The sequence below is a fragment of the Jatropha curcas genome, chromosome 10 (assembly GCF_041381405.1).
Source record: "Jatropha curcas cultivar XTBG-Jc1 chromosome 10, XTBG_Jcur_1.0, whole genome shotgun sequence".
In the NCBI taxonomy this organism is placed as follows: Eukaryota; Viridiplantae; Streptophyta; class Magnoliopsida; order Malpighiales; family Euphorbiaceae; genus Jatropha; species Jatropha curcas.
The window spans coordinates 5,407,041-5,422,910 of NC_143160.1; the positions used below are offsets into that span (position 1 = coordinate 5,407,041).

Consider the following 15,870-nt stretch of genomic DNA (forward strand, 5'->3'; position numbering starts at 1 on the left):
AATTTAGTTCAAATTCAGTAAACTAAAAAAATATCTGTTAATAAAGTCCAATGGACTGGAATTATCTGTTAAAAAAAAAAAACGTTTTTATTGTACAAATTGATGTTTAGCTTGTTGTATGTTAAAAATTGAAATTTAGGTATGTTAATATATACTGATGATAAATTTAGAGATCGATGTGTAAATTTAAGCCTCACAACATGTAAAGAATGAATGAATCTTAGATGTCTGCTAACATACAGATGGAAAAAAAATTGAGCCTCTCTTGTCAAAAACAACACTGCATTAACCCATTAAAGAATGCCTTTCTGTATAAGCGAAACCATTTTTCTTCATGTATACAAGAAAATTGTCTCCTCATCAGTATGACATCTAAATCTGTGAACTGCACAAGCATCTTCTTCCACACCGCAACATACATACACCAGCCCTCATCCTCCTGCAATCTAGTGATAAAAAAGAGGGAAAAAAACAAAAGGTATGCCAGTCGAACCTCCTGCACAGTGAAATAACTGGAAGGCGGTGCCAGTGGTGGTGCCAGACTCCAGTATGCAACGAATAAGTTAATATCAACTAGTATTGTGAGGAACCATTTGAATCGCATCAAAGATGAAATGCATTCTTTCCCATCCAAGCCATTGATTCCACTTCTTTGAACAGTATAACCATTGCACCAAAAGGGCCAATACTGTTTCGCCTTTCAAACAAAATTATCAAAAGAAACTTGTACTTCTGAGAAACCTCTCGACTTTACACAAGCAGTGGTCAAACCTTGAAGCAATGCCAGTACATCAACAGTATCATCTAGGTAATACCTAGCTTTGCTTGGCTTTTGGCCAACAGTGCAAGCGAAAATCTCTGGAGCTGAGGGAAATGACAAACTAGAAGCTGTACTTGATATTCTTTCAAACATGTCTTCATCTGATCTATCATCCCCAATGCACATTACAAAGTCTGGGGCTTTCCCATTACTGATCATTGCAGAAAGAACTTTCTCTGCAACAAACCCTTTAGTAACTCCCTGCACATTAGTTGACAAAAATTACACATTTAGATACATGACTACCCAGAAAAAAAAAAAAATGAAAAGAGAGATAATCGGTAACCATACCTGTGGCTTTACTTCAACAATGTGCTGACCCCTCTTGACAACTACCGGCTCATTTGCAAGGACATTTTCAAGATGATCCAACAGTTCCTTTGCCTGGCAAGATCCAAAATCTGGATCAGCATCTTGATGATGCCATACCAAGGCACTCTCCTTGGTCTCTATATAGGAACCATCAGTTGCTTCTGTATATAATTTTATCACAGGTTCTGCAATCTTTTTCCAATCAAAATCCATTGCCAAAGAAACAGTTTCCCAATTGAACATCCTACTCCACCTGCAACAGTAAAATTAGAGTTAATAACAAAAGCAATTGATACTTCTTGCGGATTATATAAAACAAGTTTCGTTTACTAACATGTTATTACTAACAACATACCTCATGAAGTATCCATGCTCAGCTGCTATTCCCAGATTCTCACATTGTAAAAACCACTCACTCAGAGAATCTTTTCCCCTTCCACTGACTATGAACACGGTGTTCTTGGGGTCACTACAGAGGTTGTTCAGAACAGAGATAACTTCGGGACTCGGGGTTTTAACAATGGATGTTTGAGGCACCATTGTTCCATCATAATCCAGAAATATCGCCCTCCTACATGTCCTCTTGTATGCAGAGACGATATGGTCATTGGAAAGCTTCCTAAAGCTTGGTGAAAGTGACAAAATTCTAAAATTCAGACCAAAACCAATTGCCCAGCAACGTTTACTGTAGTGATCTTTGCATGCTCGCTCCAAGTCCTGTACAAAACTGCGAGCCCAATAAGCCACATCATGAGAGCTAATATAGCGATAGTGCTTCTCATGCCTCAACTGCTTCTCTAAATCAGGCATGGTGAGGGCTAAATCTAGTGCATCAGCTACAGCTTCAACATCCCATGGATTTACCCTTATTGCACCACTGAGAGATGGCGAGCAACCAATAAACTCTGAAACAACAAGAGTACTCGCATGAGGTGATCCAAAAGCAACTCCCAGAGCTTCATCCATTTTAGGAGTCCCTTGCCTGCAAACAATGTATTTGTACGGGATCAGGTTCATTCCATCCCTCACTGCATTTACAATGCAACATTCAGCCAATGCATAGTAGGCTGTTTTCTCATAGAAAGGTACATGACGGTCAATCAGGACCACTGGTTCATAGCCTGGAAAACCAAAGATCCTGTTTATCCTTTTGGTAGTCAAATATGTCTCCCTTTTTGCCTCTTGTACATCTTTCCCACAGCTCCTTGCAGGATTTATAATCTGAACCATGACAACTGTTCCCCGAAACTCAGGATGCTGATGCAAAAGTTGTTCCATGGCTAATAATTTCAGACTAATGCCCTTGAAAATGTCCATGTCATCAACTCCAACAACAATCTTTTTCCCCTTAAACTGTTCTTGGATTTCTTTGACCTTGATGGAAGAAGAGGGGTGATTTAGAGCAGATTCAACTCGGCCCATATGAATTCCCACAGGCAAAATTTTGATATATACTGTACGGCCAAAATACTCAAGTCCAATATGACCACGTTTTGATTCATAGTCTAAGCCTAGCATTCGGCTACAACACGACAAAAAATGTCGAGCATAATCAAATGTATGAAAACCAATTAAATCTGCATTCAGCAGTGCTTTCAGAATTTCATCTCTAACTGGCAGAGTTCGGTAAATTTCTGATGAGGGGAAGGGACTGTGAAGAAAGAAGCCAAGCTTGACTCTGTAGAAATGCTTCCTCAAAAAAGTAGGAAGAACCATTAGGTGATAGTCATGAACCCAAACGTAATCATCTTCAGGGTTAATAACCTCCATGACCTTATCTGCAAAAATTTTATTAGCAGAGACATAGGCCTGCCACAGCAACTTGTCAAAACGATTGCCATGATCAGGCGACATAGGCAGCATGTAATGGAAAAGAGGCCATAAATGGTGCTTACAGAAACCATGGTAAAACTTTTTGTGAAGGTCAGGAGGGAGAAATGTGGGTACACAGTTAAATTGCTCTAGCAATAATTGGGAAACTTCTTCTTGTTCACTTATATCTACATCAGCCTTGAGTGATCCCACGTAAACAACTTCTGTATTGATTGAAAATCCGTCCTTCATTTGTAACAGAAGTGAATCCTCATCAAAACTGAATAGCCATTTATTCAATTTTAAATCCTTGTGTGCATTTAGAGGAAGAAAATTTGCCACTATAATTTTCTTCTTGCGGCTTCCAGTTGATAGAGCATCTGAATCTCCATCATTGCTTCCGTCAGCATCTGTGTCAGAAAAAATTCCTGGAACAGTCATCACCCTTGGAAGAGATCTAGGAGTTTGAGGGAAATTCAACATGTCCCCAGATGCTAAGTCCAATAAATTTATGCAAGACCTTGACATCATTGTTGCCAGATTTGATTTTCAATGTTTCTGGGTATTTATTTAGACAGATGGAGATAATGCAGGATCAATTTCTTGGCTTCCTTCCAAACAAGAGTTGAAGGACCAAAGTATAGAGATCTAAATACCTGCAGAATGGAGAGAATACACTTTTAACTACCACAAGATATGAAGTGTCAACGAAGTGAATGAGAATTATGAAGACATTCTTTCTGGTCAGATTTATCTTATGCTTTTCATTCCTGTGGGTAAGAGATTCTAATCACCCCTTTTATCAATTATTGTCAACATAAACAAAAAATTTCACATGTTTCAAGGGTTAACTAATAGCAAAGATTTTAAACACTTGTGTTACCAAATCATCATAAGCGCAGTTCTACACAACATGATCGAGCCTCCCACATCTCAAATTAAGGAGTACCAGAGGTTCACAACTAAAACTAAAGTGAGAAGCAGAGGCCAAATTTTACTAACATTTTATACATATAGATTTTGGTTTTTCTGCTAAGTACAGGCACAATGAATGCACAGTCAGGCTTTTAGAATCTCAGGACCATGATATTCCTAATCTTAATGAAACAACTAGATGAGTTATGAAATCCTAGTAGAGCTGACTGGTTAAAGAAAAGCCACGAGCAATTTGCTATGTATTCCAATCCAGTCTCATAAATTTTTAAAATCAATCTCAATCTCATATATATTTGACTTTGCCGAAAAAAAAATCTAGAAAAAGTTGATCTATCGATAAAAGAAAGGAATTAAAGAAACTGATATGGCATTGCATAAAAAACAAAGGAAAATGGGAGTACAAACAAATGATTCATATACATACCAAGTTTCGCTAGCGTAAAAGCAGGCAATAAATTTTCTCAATTGAATTTTCTCATCAATAGGCTCAAGCAAACACAAAAAGAATTCATTTAAGAAAATTCCACAGTTAAGTCGACCATATAAAGACGTGAAGGCAATACAGGACAAAGTTTTCTGCTAATTGATAAGGAAGCCACAACGAACTTTCGGAATAGAACAATAACCTTGTTACACATGCCTTATTATCATTAGGTTCCAGCGAAACCATTAAACCGTATTATCTGTCTTCCAATTATAATTATGGCCACAAGATTACGCTTTGATAAGTTAGACTGGTCAATAATGGAGGTCATGCTTATCTCGTTTGCCATTGAAATCCTCACAACTCAACCGGAAAAAGGGGGGGAAAGGCAAGAAAAATCAATTAAAGTATGGAAAATACTTGATGTATAAAGATACGGATTTAAACTAAGAATTTTCACTCATTTGTCCTGACATCAAATAGCTACTCAAACCATCACAATGCAAAACGAAACCTTAATACCAAACTAGTTTCTAACTGGTTTAGGGCTACAACTCAAAAACATCAAAATCCCATATTATTAATTAGATTGAACTACAAGATAATCAAAGGTTGATACAAGGGAATTTTTTTCTTTAATGCAAAAGATAAGATTTCCAACACCTACTGATGAGGTATATCCTTAATGATGATAACTGTTAAATTCTTAAATTAATCAAAAATTCAAAATGATGAAAGAAATAATAAGATAATTTTTATCACATTTATTAGCAAATGTTACTTTAATTTCCAGATTCTACAGCTGGGCTTATCTGTAGCAGCTAAGATTGATTTGTCAGTAAGGGCCACAACCAAACTTGGAAAATTATGAAATACCACAAAATTCAAACATAAATGCCTCTCATCCAGGAATTTACTGTCCTTTCCTTACAAAATATTTAAAATCCAAAAAAGGCATTAAAAGAAATTCCATGATAACATGATCTATCAGAAATAATGGGCCAAATAGAAATTTCAATTATACTTCATGACTTATCAACTGTTTAAACTGTTAAGAGCAATGTCAAGGCAATCCTGAAAGTGTGATGTGTACAGTAGAGGAGAAAAGAGAGAGAGAATTGAAAGAACAGAATTGGAGTTTCTTAGACGACAAGTGAGCTCCTTGAACATAAAAGCAATAGCATATTAGACAGACAAATAGAAATAGACGATGATCACTGTACATAGAAAAGAATATTAGGATTAAAAAAAAATAATAAGCCAGCCATATATCCATTATATTAGATCTCAGAATTCCATTCACACACAAAATCCAAGAACGAAAAAAGCCAAAAAAATTACCTGAAAGAATTGAAACTGATTTCGTCTAAATGGCCATTGAGTAAAACTGGAAACCAGTATTTCCTGCCAAAACCATCAAAGAATGAATGAAAACAAAAAAACAAAACTGTATTTGGTTGGTGAGAAACGACAGTAAATGCCAAGAGAAACCCAGAAACCTTCCAATCCCAAGACCCCATTTCCTTCTTCCCACAACCAAACAAACCTCAAGAAAGTATTAAAGAAAACGAATTAACCAATAGAAAAACAAAAACGAAATGGATAATGTGAAAAGACTTACAATAAAAAGAAGCAAGTATCTGTATCATCCAAGAAAGAATGTTGTTGTTAACAGTGGATTTAGAAATACCAAGAGATGGATAGAAGATGAGAAGGAAGGTGTTAGGTTCGAAACCGGTGAGATTTTGAGAGTTAATTTATGATTTTGAAACCGACTAAAACCAACATAAAAGAAAAAAAAATATTTATGTTATTTTTTTCGGATTAGAATTGGAAATACGAAAAGAAAAAATATATAATAAGTTTCCGTTTGGTGTTTCTTGATTCAACAAAGGAAGCTGAAATGGATTAAAACGTATAATATAAAAAGTCAAAAAAGAAACTTTGATAATTGATAATTATATATATACATATTCTGATTTTAGAGAGAGAAATGGACAGTGTGAGTGCAGTTAGATTGTAACTGTGGTTGGTCTTACGTTATCGTCTTCTGGAATTCTCTTCCCTCAATGCCCTCCCTTCTTACTGTCTTATTACGGAACTGCCCTTTTGTTTTTCATATTAATTTCTGTATTTGTTTCTACTAACTTTTGAAATAATAAATTAATTAATAAAAATACTCCATTTACCATCAAATGTTATTTGGATGGTAAGTCATCTCAATTCCCTTTACGAAACTGCATTTTCTTAGAAGCATTGAATAAACAGTCCGATCCTTGATTATGTTAAAAAAAAATAATTCTATTCAAAAATATTTGTTAAAATTAAATTGAACCATTCGCTTGGGTTCAAAATGAATATCAGTTTTTTAGCTCCGCAAGAATTAAAATATATAATTAAATTTAAATTTTTATAAAAATTAATTTATAAAATGTCTATTTACCCTCCAATTAAATTAAGGGAGTAATTGAAAGACAATTATATTACGAATAAAATACTAAATAAATAAGAATAAATTTTAAAAAGAAAAATTAATGAAATATTGAAATTAAAAAAACAAAGCTTATTCTCAAAAAATAAAAGGGGAAAGAAAATAACATTTATTCTAAAATGGAAAGAACACGAGAAAAAAAAAAAAAGAAAATAATAATATTTATGGTTTGTCAAAGTCTTATATATGACTATTTTCTTTTTCTTCCATATAAGACAACGTCCATGTGTTTTTCTTCTTTTATCTTTTCTTTTTAGGTACATTTGATTGTTTTTTTTTTTGTTTTTATTTATATTTTTTCAAAGTGGCTAAACAACCATGTCAAATTTCAAAAACTATCATGTGACTGATTTTCTAATTATGATTTTATGATTATATTTATATTTTGATTTTAGGGACAAAAATAGAAATAAAAATAAGAAATATAATAGGAAATGTTATGTGGATAAGGTAAGGAACCTAAGACCTAACAGTTTAGGTACAAAAAGTAAGTCTTAATTGCTCAATAAAAAACATTATCTTTAAATATATATATATATAATAAATAATAAAAAATACTATAGTGTTATCTGCTGTGCAAGATTTATTGTTTTGTAATGGGAATTAATGTACCATATATTGACTATCCTCTATTTAAATAACTCCCCCTTCGTGCATGTGGATAAACATAGACTTGGCCAGTTGGCCCACTCCCCTCCTCCCAAAAAGAAATATCTACTCATGACCTTCTTCTTATTATTTTCTTTTTTTTATTCCTTGGATATCATAAACTAAAAATAATATTTTTAAACTCATCCCATCGTGACTTTAATTGCAGAGAGACGACCTTTTCAATTCAATTTCTTCATTCACAATACTAAAATCTAAACTTTATTTAAGGAATTTGGTGTTGAACCGGCTGTTAGTTGGTAATTCAATTATCCACAATCATTAATTTAGATTTAATGACACTGTTAAGAAATTTAAAACCATTAAAACAATTATTTTGAATGTTGAAATTATTTTAGGAGGATGCACACTTAATTTCACCATATGTAAGTCGATAACAAAATATGAAATTGCAAATATAAGATAATAATAAGTATAATAACATATTAGAATTTTTCTTACAATATTTATTATAAATTTGTAAATTTTTTATATTCATTTCAAAAATATTTAAAACGTACAAAATCAAAAACAATTTTCTATATAATTTTTCTTTTCTATCAAAATGGGATCAATCCTTTTCTTCAAAAGAGAGGAAAAGGCAAAGATTGCTCCACGTATTTTCTTTCAAAGCAAGACAGGCTTATAAGCATGTAAGCGTATTAATAATCATTTAATGATTTAAATTTATTTATATATTGCTTTAATTTCACATTTTCGGATTTTGTATCTTGCAAGATATTGGAGGTTGGAGGACCCATTGGGTATAAAAACGCATTTATTTTATAGGAAAAAAAAATTAAGTATTTAATATATTATATTTAATTTAATCATATTTTCATCTATCTTATTTAACTAGATTTAAGAATGTGCTTTGAATATTATCTCTATTTATGTTGATATTCGTGATTTGATATTTTTTAATAGTAAATTTAATTTTAAATATTTGAGTTTAAATACTAATCTTTAATGACATTTATTTTTTCTTTTAAATTTTGATATTGAAATGTGATTTTTATTTTTAATATTAGGTAGAGATTTAGTCATTGTTATATTGATTATTATCATAAATTGATAATATTAAAATTATAATCAAGTTGAAGTATTGGTTGTTTCACTAATTAGGTATGATTTAATTGGTTTTCTCACGTTTTTTAGATGTTGGGAGAAGTAGAAGATTTGAGGAAATGTTATTTAAAAAAACAGAATCACTTATTCTTATTAGATAACTCATAATGTTATTATGGTCCATTGAATTAAAAATATTAATTTTTTAATGTCAATTATAAAATATTAATCTTTAAATTTTTTTAATCAATGAATGGTTAATTTCAAATATTAATTTTTTAAATAATGTCATTAGTTATATAATAGTTCTTTCCTTATTCAAAAGAATATTTAAATGGAAATGATCCCAAATCTTATCTCAACCCTTCAATTTGGAATCTCTCAAAAAAATATTAAATTTGTTATAGAAATAACATAAAAACGTCGTAACTAAATATAGAAAATCATCGGCTACTTAGTAACTTTAAATTAAAGAATTAAATATATTTATTCAGTGTCCAAGAATCAACCAGCTAATTGGAGAGTACTAAATTTTATTAGGAAAATGATAGATAAATATCACAATCAATATAGAAAAAACAACCTATATTTTACAATTTTATTTTTTTTAAGAAAATAACTTTCAAATAATTAATTGTTCAAAAATTTTATCAATTAATTGTCACAAATTGTACCGTAACCAACGTGTGTCTCTAATCGCTATGCAATAAAATAATAACACTCATATTTTTGCAAAGTGAAAAGTGATGACAAATTTAAAGTTTTGTTTATTTCTCAACAATGACTTGTTTTTAAAAAATATTTTCATAATTTATTTTCTATTGTTTGCTAATGATATTGAAAATTAGTTAAAAATATTAAAAATTATTATTTAAATAATAATAAAAAATTAATTACAAAAAAACTAAGGCAAGACGTCTTTAAACATGTTGTTTAAATGGAACCGAAAAATTATTTATAGTGAGTTTCAAATAAATTCTCGATAGTCAAAGAAAATAAAATTTATTGGACAAAATAAATATTTTTTTAGTGATTTTTCTTCATAGAGAATAAATGTATATATATATATATATAGTAGTATGATAGAAAAAACTTTTTACAGTATGATTCTAATTCTTGACAAAATATTTTAATTATGATGTACAATATATTTGATTAGATATTAATAAAATATAATTTAAGTTTATATCGTTTATAACAGTATATATAATATCCAATTGATTTATTATAATTTTAAATTTATCAAATTCTAATATAAAATTTTTTATACTTATCCAAACTTTTATATTAATATTAATATATTGTATACATAATATTTTAATAAATAAATTTAGAATTAAAGTAATTTTTTTTACTCAAACAATCAAATTCCTAAATTAAAATTTATAATTACAACTTTTGCAATGATTTTTTTCTATTTTATTTATTAACAAATAAAATATATATTTAAATAAAAAGTAAATGAAATCAATTAAATTAAATTATTTTTATTATTAACCAATAAAATTAAAAGGCATATGTTTTTGTTGATTCATAAATTTAAAAAGTTATTTTTGTAGTTCAATGTTTCTCTTCTCCTTCCTACTTTTATATATACGAGTTTTTTATGACGTGGATAGCATGCTATTTGGACTCGTTATTTGTTTAAAAGATATAGAAACGTGTCTCTATATATGAATCTAAAATATGCAAATAATATATATTTGGAATATTTATTTTCTTACAATTTTAATATTGGGATTCATAATTGAATTTAAATATTTATCATTTACCCTCGTAATAATAAATTACTAAAAAATAGGATAACATCTTTTTTTTCAATTTTAGTATTAAGATTTCTAATTGACTTTAAATATTATATATATATTGGAATGACAGAAACATAAATTCTGTAATAAAACTATAATTTCTAATTTTCCTTTTTAAAATTGCAAATATATTTAATTTATTCTCAATTGGAAATTCATAATATATTTGGTAGTATTTAATTTGTTAATTTAATACTATTTATTTACAAATTGTTAATTGTAATCTCAATTTATAAAATTAACAGCTGGCGAAACGACACGAATATACAGAGACAGCCGCTTCAAGGCATAGACATTTATTAATTATTTCCTAATTTCCAAAAAAGAGATGCCGACAAGTCACGCGGCCGCTCGACAGCGCCATTTAGTTATTGGCTTTGCATTTCTGTTTTTTGGATAAAGACTCCGTATTTATTATCTGAACGTTTCCACTCGCATTTACCAAAGTAACCTTTTCTTTTAAAAAAAAATTAAATTAACCTTTTCTTCTAATCCAACATCTGTCCAACTGCTTCTCCCATGCTAATTTTTTCTTTTTTTTTTTTTTTTTTTTTTTTTTAAATTTCATTTTGAAAATGATTAATACACATGATATGGACTTTTGGGTACCCAGCATGCATCAATTTGTTAAATGATATTGCAATTTCAACTTTGATTGTTTAATTAACAATTATTATATATAGTTGGCGATTGGTATAGTTGTACTTACTATTGCATGCACCACTTTGATCATATAGAGTTTAAATAGTAGTACCTCTTATTGTTGTCATTTTATAAAAATGAAACACCTATATAATATTTGTATTATGCGACTTGTTAATTAGTAATTTAAATTCTTTTCGGACCAGCCTTTTTATTTTTAAAGGCAAGCGAGATTAGTCAAATTTGTGGACCGTTAAAATGGACACTAACTTAAATACTTCGTGCTAAGTGTGAAAAAAAAAAAAACATGTATTTGATAATGAAAAGCAAGTATTGACAAAACAAATAATATAAGTGCAAATTGAGATTTTTTTTTTTTTTTTTGAAAATTAATGCAAATTGAGTTGGTAACCAAACAATATTTAAGTGAATGATTAAAAAATTATTGTATTATCACAATAAAATACACCAAGGCCTAAATTATCTAACTTCCTTAAAATTTAATATTAATAGTACTCTATATAATTTTTACATGAAAAAACAAATTCTTAACTTTAGTTTTACTAAGTATTTTCTTTTACTATTTTGAGGAAAATTATAAAGTGATTTTTGCTGAAATTATGTCTATGGACACTTGTGTTTTTGGAAATGTTACTCCATGTTTTTCTAATTCATACATGATGATAGTAGATCAGTAGCTTACTGCAAGTTGTGTGTGTAGAGATCTTTGCTCTTCCATTAAAAAAAAAATGTAATTTCTGAGAAAATTTCACAAGGAAGGCAAACAAATAATATGGAAAAGAGGGTAATTTTTGTCTCTTGTGATAATTACTCCCATATTTTCTCTTGTTTTTCTTTATTTTTCTACAATTTTCTTTTGCTATTTTTTCTGTGTCTCTTCTAAATAAATTACACATTTGTATTCATTTGAAATAAATCTCGAATGCACTTCATGTTGTTTTTTTGTTATATTGTAAATTACGGCTTTAAATATTTTGTTCAAATGAAAAGAATACAAATGGTTGCAAAAAATAAAATTTATGATCTGACGTGTGGAAAGAAATTTATTATATTTCTTTAGAAAAGTTGTATGAGAATATAAAATTTTTTGTTCATTTAACCTTTCAACTATTTTCGGTTACTGAAAACGTACTTTAAATATTGGGTAATTTTTCAAATATTTGAGCGAAATCTATAAAGATTTAGTTCAATGTGGTCAATCTGAAAATTTTATAGTCTTTTCTATTCAAACTCCATTTTAATCAACGCTCATATCACATATACGAGCACATTATTTTTTCAACGAAAATTAATCTAAAAAATTTATTATTCAAAATTTTTTCACATTAAATACTTATCTATACCTTTGTCTGCCACTATCTTCATAATATTCCACACTAAAAGCTTTACAAAAAATTAAATTAATGATAAGATAGATTTTTCACATTGGTATAGTTCCCAAAATTACCAAATGAAGAAAAATTTTCTATATGAAAACACATCAAAAATTGAAAATTTTCTATATAAAAAGAACGGAAGGAGTATTTAAATTTGACCATGTGATCATAATATGTTTTTTTTTTTTTTTGAAAACACAATATATTTATTTAAAAAACATAATAAAAGTAATATTAAAATTAAAATCCTAATGTAAAAAGAAGGGAAAAAAAAAAGAAATGGCAAAAGAGGTAATTATGAAGGGATGGAGGGCCATCCAGGAATTACGGAGTACGAAGCGGATAAAATCTAGGTGGGGCCGTGGGGGACACTGGGACCAAACTCCTTCCATTTTCCTCATCTTATCTTCTTGCTTCCCTTTCTCGTACGGACTTTTTAATGCTTTTGCGGGTCGAGTCGAGTGGACACCTTAACCTTATTTTAGTTTCGTTGTCTCTGTGGGATCCACCAACTGCCACTGTGTCTTTACACGTTTGCTCCTCCGTGCTTGTGTTGCGGTCTTATTGTCGAATAAAAAACAGCCACGTCATCATCAAAGCACAAAGCTTTATTACGCACGCTGCCCGCATGGAGGAGGACATAGACATTCTTTCTTTGCTGCTTGACCGGATACACATACATTTTTTGTAACTTGTAAATAAAATAAATATTTTTGTTTTATTTATAGATATTATATATTTAAACACATTGCAAAAGATATTTTGACTTCGGGTCTTATCTTGATCTTCAATTTTGCTTTGGCGTTCTTCTTTCTCTAAAGTGCCTATTTTTGTTTTTTCTATATTTCAATTATATAAATAATTTTCCAATATTTTTTTAAAAAATCAGTGTGAATGTTTGTAGAGGTGAAAAAGAGTTTATTAATAAGACATTAATGAGCTTTCAATTCATATTTTGAGATTCTATTTTGAAAATCCAGATAAATGAAATATATTTCATATTAAAAAGTAATTTTCTCAAAATCATTCATACTTTTTTTTTTAATTTGAAAATATTTTAAGTTTTGGCAAGAAAGAAAATAGTATTTTATTCTATAAAAAACCCAAATTTTCTAAAACCTTAAAATTATCAATATAATAGAAAAATATTTATCGATTAAGTTTCGATAGTAACGAAGTTCAATCGTTGATAAAATGAATAATCATTGACTGATATTTTAATATTTATGTATTTATATTTTTCATTATTAATTAATATGGAATAATCAAAATAAAATGTAATGCGATGAAAAACATTTTTATTGTAAATTAACATCAAATCGATTTTTTTTTTATTAGAGGGGGGCAAAAAGCAGTAGATGATCCATTAGGAAAAAAGAAAAAAAAGGCGTGATATTTGCATTATTGCATTAGAGAAAAGAGAATGGGACCCGCGTGCGTTATCTGGTAACCGTGTTCCAGGGCAAGGGTGTCGTAAGGTAAGAATTTGATTTGAAGGCGTGTGGGGATGGTGGCGTGGGTCCCTTCTCCAGTCCTTATCCGCTAAAAGTGAAATTAAAAATATAATAATTATAGTTTTTTTGTGGGTCCACTAATTTTCATACCTTGAAAATATATTTTTATTTGGTCAGAAACGTGGAATGTTTTATGCTTATCCTGTCTTAATTAGTTAATTTATTTAATTATATAAAAGTAGGATTAGGGATGTGAAACATTCGTGTTGAAATTTATTCCTATTAAATATAAATGATAAAAATATTTTAAAAGCTTTTAATTTTATTAATAACAAAGAAGGATAATTTAATTTGATGGGTTTAAATCAAATCTAAATTATATTGATTAATAAAAAATTTATAATTACAATTTAAAAAAGTTGATTATGTAGCAAGGAAATTGTTTTAATTAAAAATTTATTAAATAATATATATATACACACACACCTAATTATATTAATATTAACAAAAAAATTTATATTAAATTTTAAAATTTTCATCTCCTAGCCTTCTAAAATTATTATGCTAAAAATATTTTAAAAATAAAAGCAAATAAATTTTCAATATTTGAATTTATTCCAAAATAAAAAGTTAATTTGCAAATCAATTCTATGTATGAGATAAATTTATAGCAAATTGAGCATAACTTTTTCATTTTAAATAAATAAACTGAAACCAAAGTAATTGAAGAGGCTGCTGAAAAAGAATAATTAAATAAGTGAATCTAAAATAATTAATGATGTTTTAAGGTGAAAAATAGTAGTATTGATGATGACAAGTAAGAAGACTTGTCGTTTTAAAAAAATGGTGTTCTGGCAAAATGTATAAGAATAAGAATTTTCCCACATAAAGCTTCGTTTTTTTGCGGAAAATGTGTGACAGAAGTATTGAATGGAGTTTTTATTAAGACATGGGCTGGGCCAGTCACCTTTTGCAGTTGGGATATTCTATTTAAGTAGGTATGCCAAAGCCCATTATTATAATTGGACTTTTGTTGTTCAATTCAATCCCCTCTCTCTCATTTTCCTTCCAGAAAAAATAATAATAATAATAATAATAATAAAGTACAATTCACTGAGAGTTGAGAGTTGAGACATGGCAGTTCCGTCAAAACTCAAAAGCCTCCGACAAGGGCAAGCGGTGTAGCTTAGTGCTTAGACGGATTAGCTGCTACTTTTACAGTAAATGAAAACAAAGAAACTAGCTAGTGGCTGAATCTTATTCTTCTTCGTTATATCAGATTTTGGAACCATTGCCAGCCATCTTCTTCTCGAAAGATGGCAGACAGAATGAAGCGGTATGTATCTGCAACAAAATCAAAACAGTAAACAAAAGTACTGACTTTTTTCAGAACACGTTGGTTTGTGGTTTGAGAAGGAAGCATACCTCTGATTTATAGAACAAAGGAGGTTCTTTGGCAAGACATCGCTCTTCCTGGGAAAAGAAAGAGAAATACCCATGCATTGGAATGCGTCTAATATAATTATATCATAAGTCCTTTGAGGGTCATTATTATAAGGAATTCAACTCCTACATGGAAAAGAATAGTAATGAAAAGGCTAAACACCATAATTTAGCTTAAGAAAACATAATATGATAGTATTAACATTTTACCGTTTCCTAGATGCAGATTGACAAGTGGGTCCTGGTATCCAATTTCTATTTGAGGGAAGAATTTTTTATATACCTGAATATATATGTCAGAAAAGAAAAAAGAAAGAAACAAAAACAGAAATAACAGGATGCAGTTGTTTTTTTAAATCTTTTTCTACATTTTTTTTCAAAAATTTATATTATCATAACTTGTATCTTACGCTCACATCGATCACCATTTTATCGATTTCAACACTCCATAATTTCTTTTGTTGTTAGGTCAGAGAATTCGTTATCAGCACAAGAAGCTAGTAAACCAGTCTCTTCAGCCATTGAAATTTCTCTCTTAATAGCAAATATATAAAGCTATACCACAATAAGAGTTTATTTATATAATGAGCAGTAAGTTTGTATGAAATGTGGAAG

The 15,870-nt window shown here is 29.4% G+C and overlaps 1 protein-coding gene across 1 annotated transcript; it reads right to left on the bottom strand.

The window, feature by feature from the left end:
- Nucleotides 1-265: 265 nt before the first annotated feature.
- On the bottom strand, nt 266-6,219 carry LOC105640408 (putative alpha,alpha-trehalose-phosphate synthase [UDP-forming] 9). Its single transcript, XM_012224707.4, has 5 exons — nt 5,926-6,219; nt 5,646-5,708; nt 1,488-3,600; nt 1,112-1,385; nt 266-1,021 (listed from the first exon to the last, which is right to left on the bottom strand). Exons 3-5 carry the CDS (start codon nt 3,473-3,475, stop codon nt 701-703), a joined length of 2,583 nt encoding a protein of 860 aa, XP_012080097.1. The 5' UTR covers nt 3,476-3,600; nt 5,646-5,708; nt 5,926-6,219; the 3' UTR covers nt 266-700.
- Nucleotides 6,220-15,870: the final 9,651 nt, after the last annotated feature.

Excerpts from the sequence above, each read along its gene's own strand:
- LOC105640408 (XM_012224707.4), bottom strand. The coding sequence starts at position 3,475 with ATGATGTCAAGGTCTTGCATAAATTTATTGGACTTAGCATCTGGGGAC. Across the intron at positions 1,386-1,487 it reads GAGCATGGATACTTCATGAG|GTGGAGTAGGATGTTCAATT; the intron begins GTATGTTGTTAG and ends TTACTGTTGCAG. Across the intron at positions 1,022-1,111 it reads TTGTTGAAGTAAAGCCACAG|GGAGTTACTAAAGGGTTTGT; the intron begins GTATGGTTACCG and ends ACTAATGTGCAG.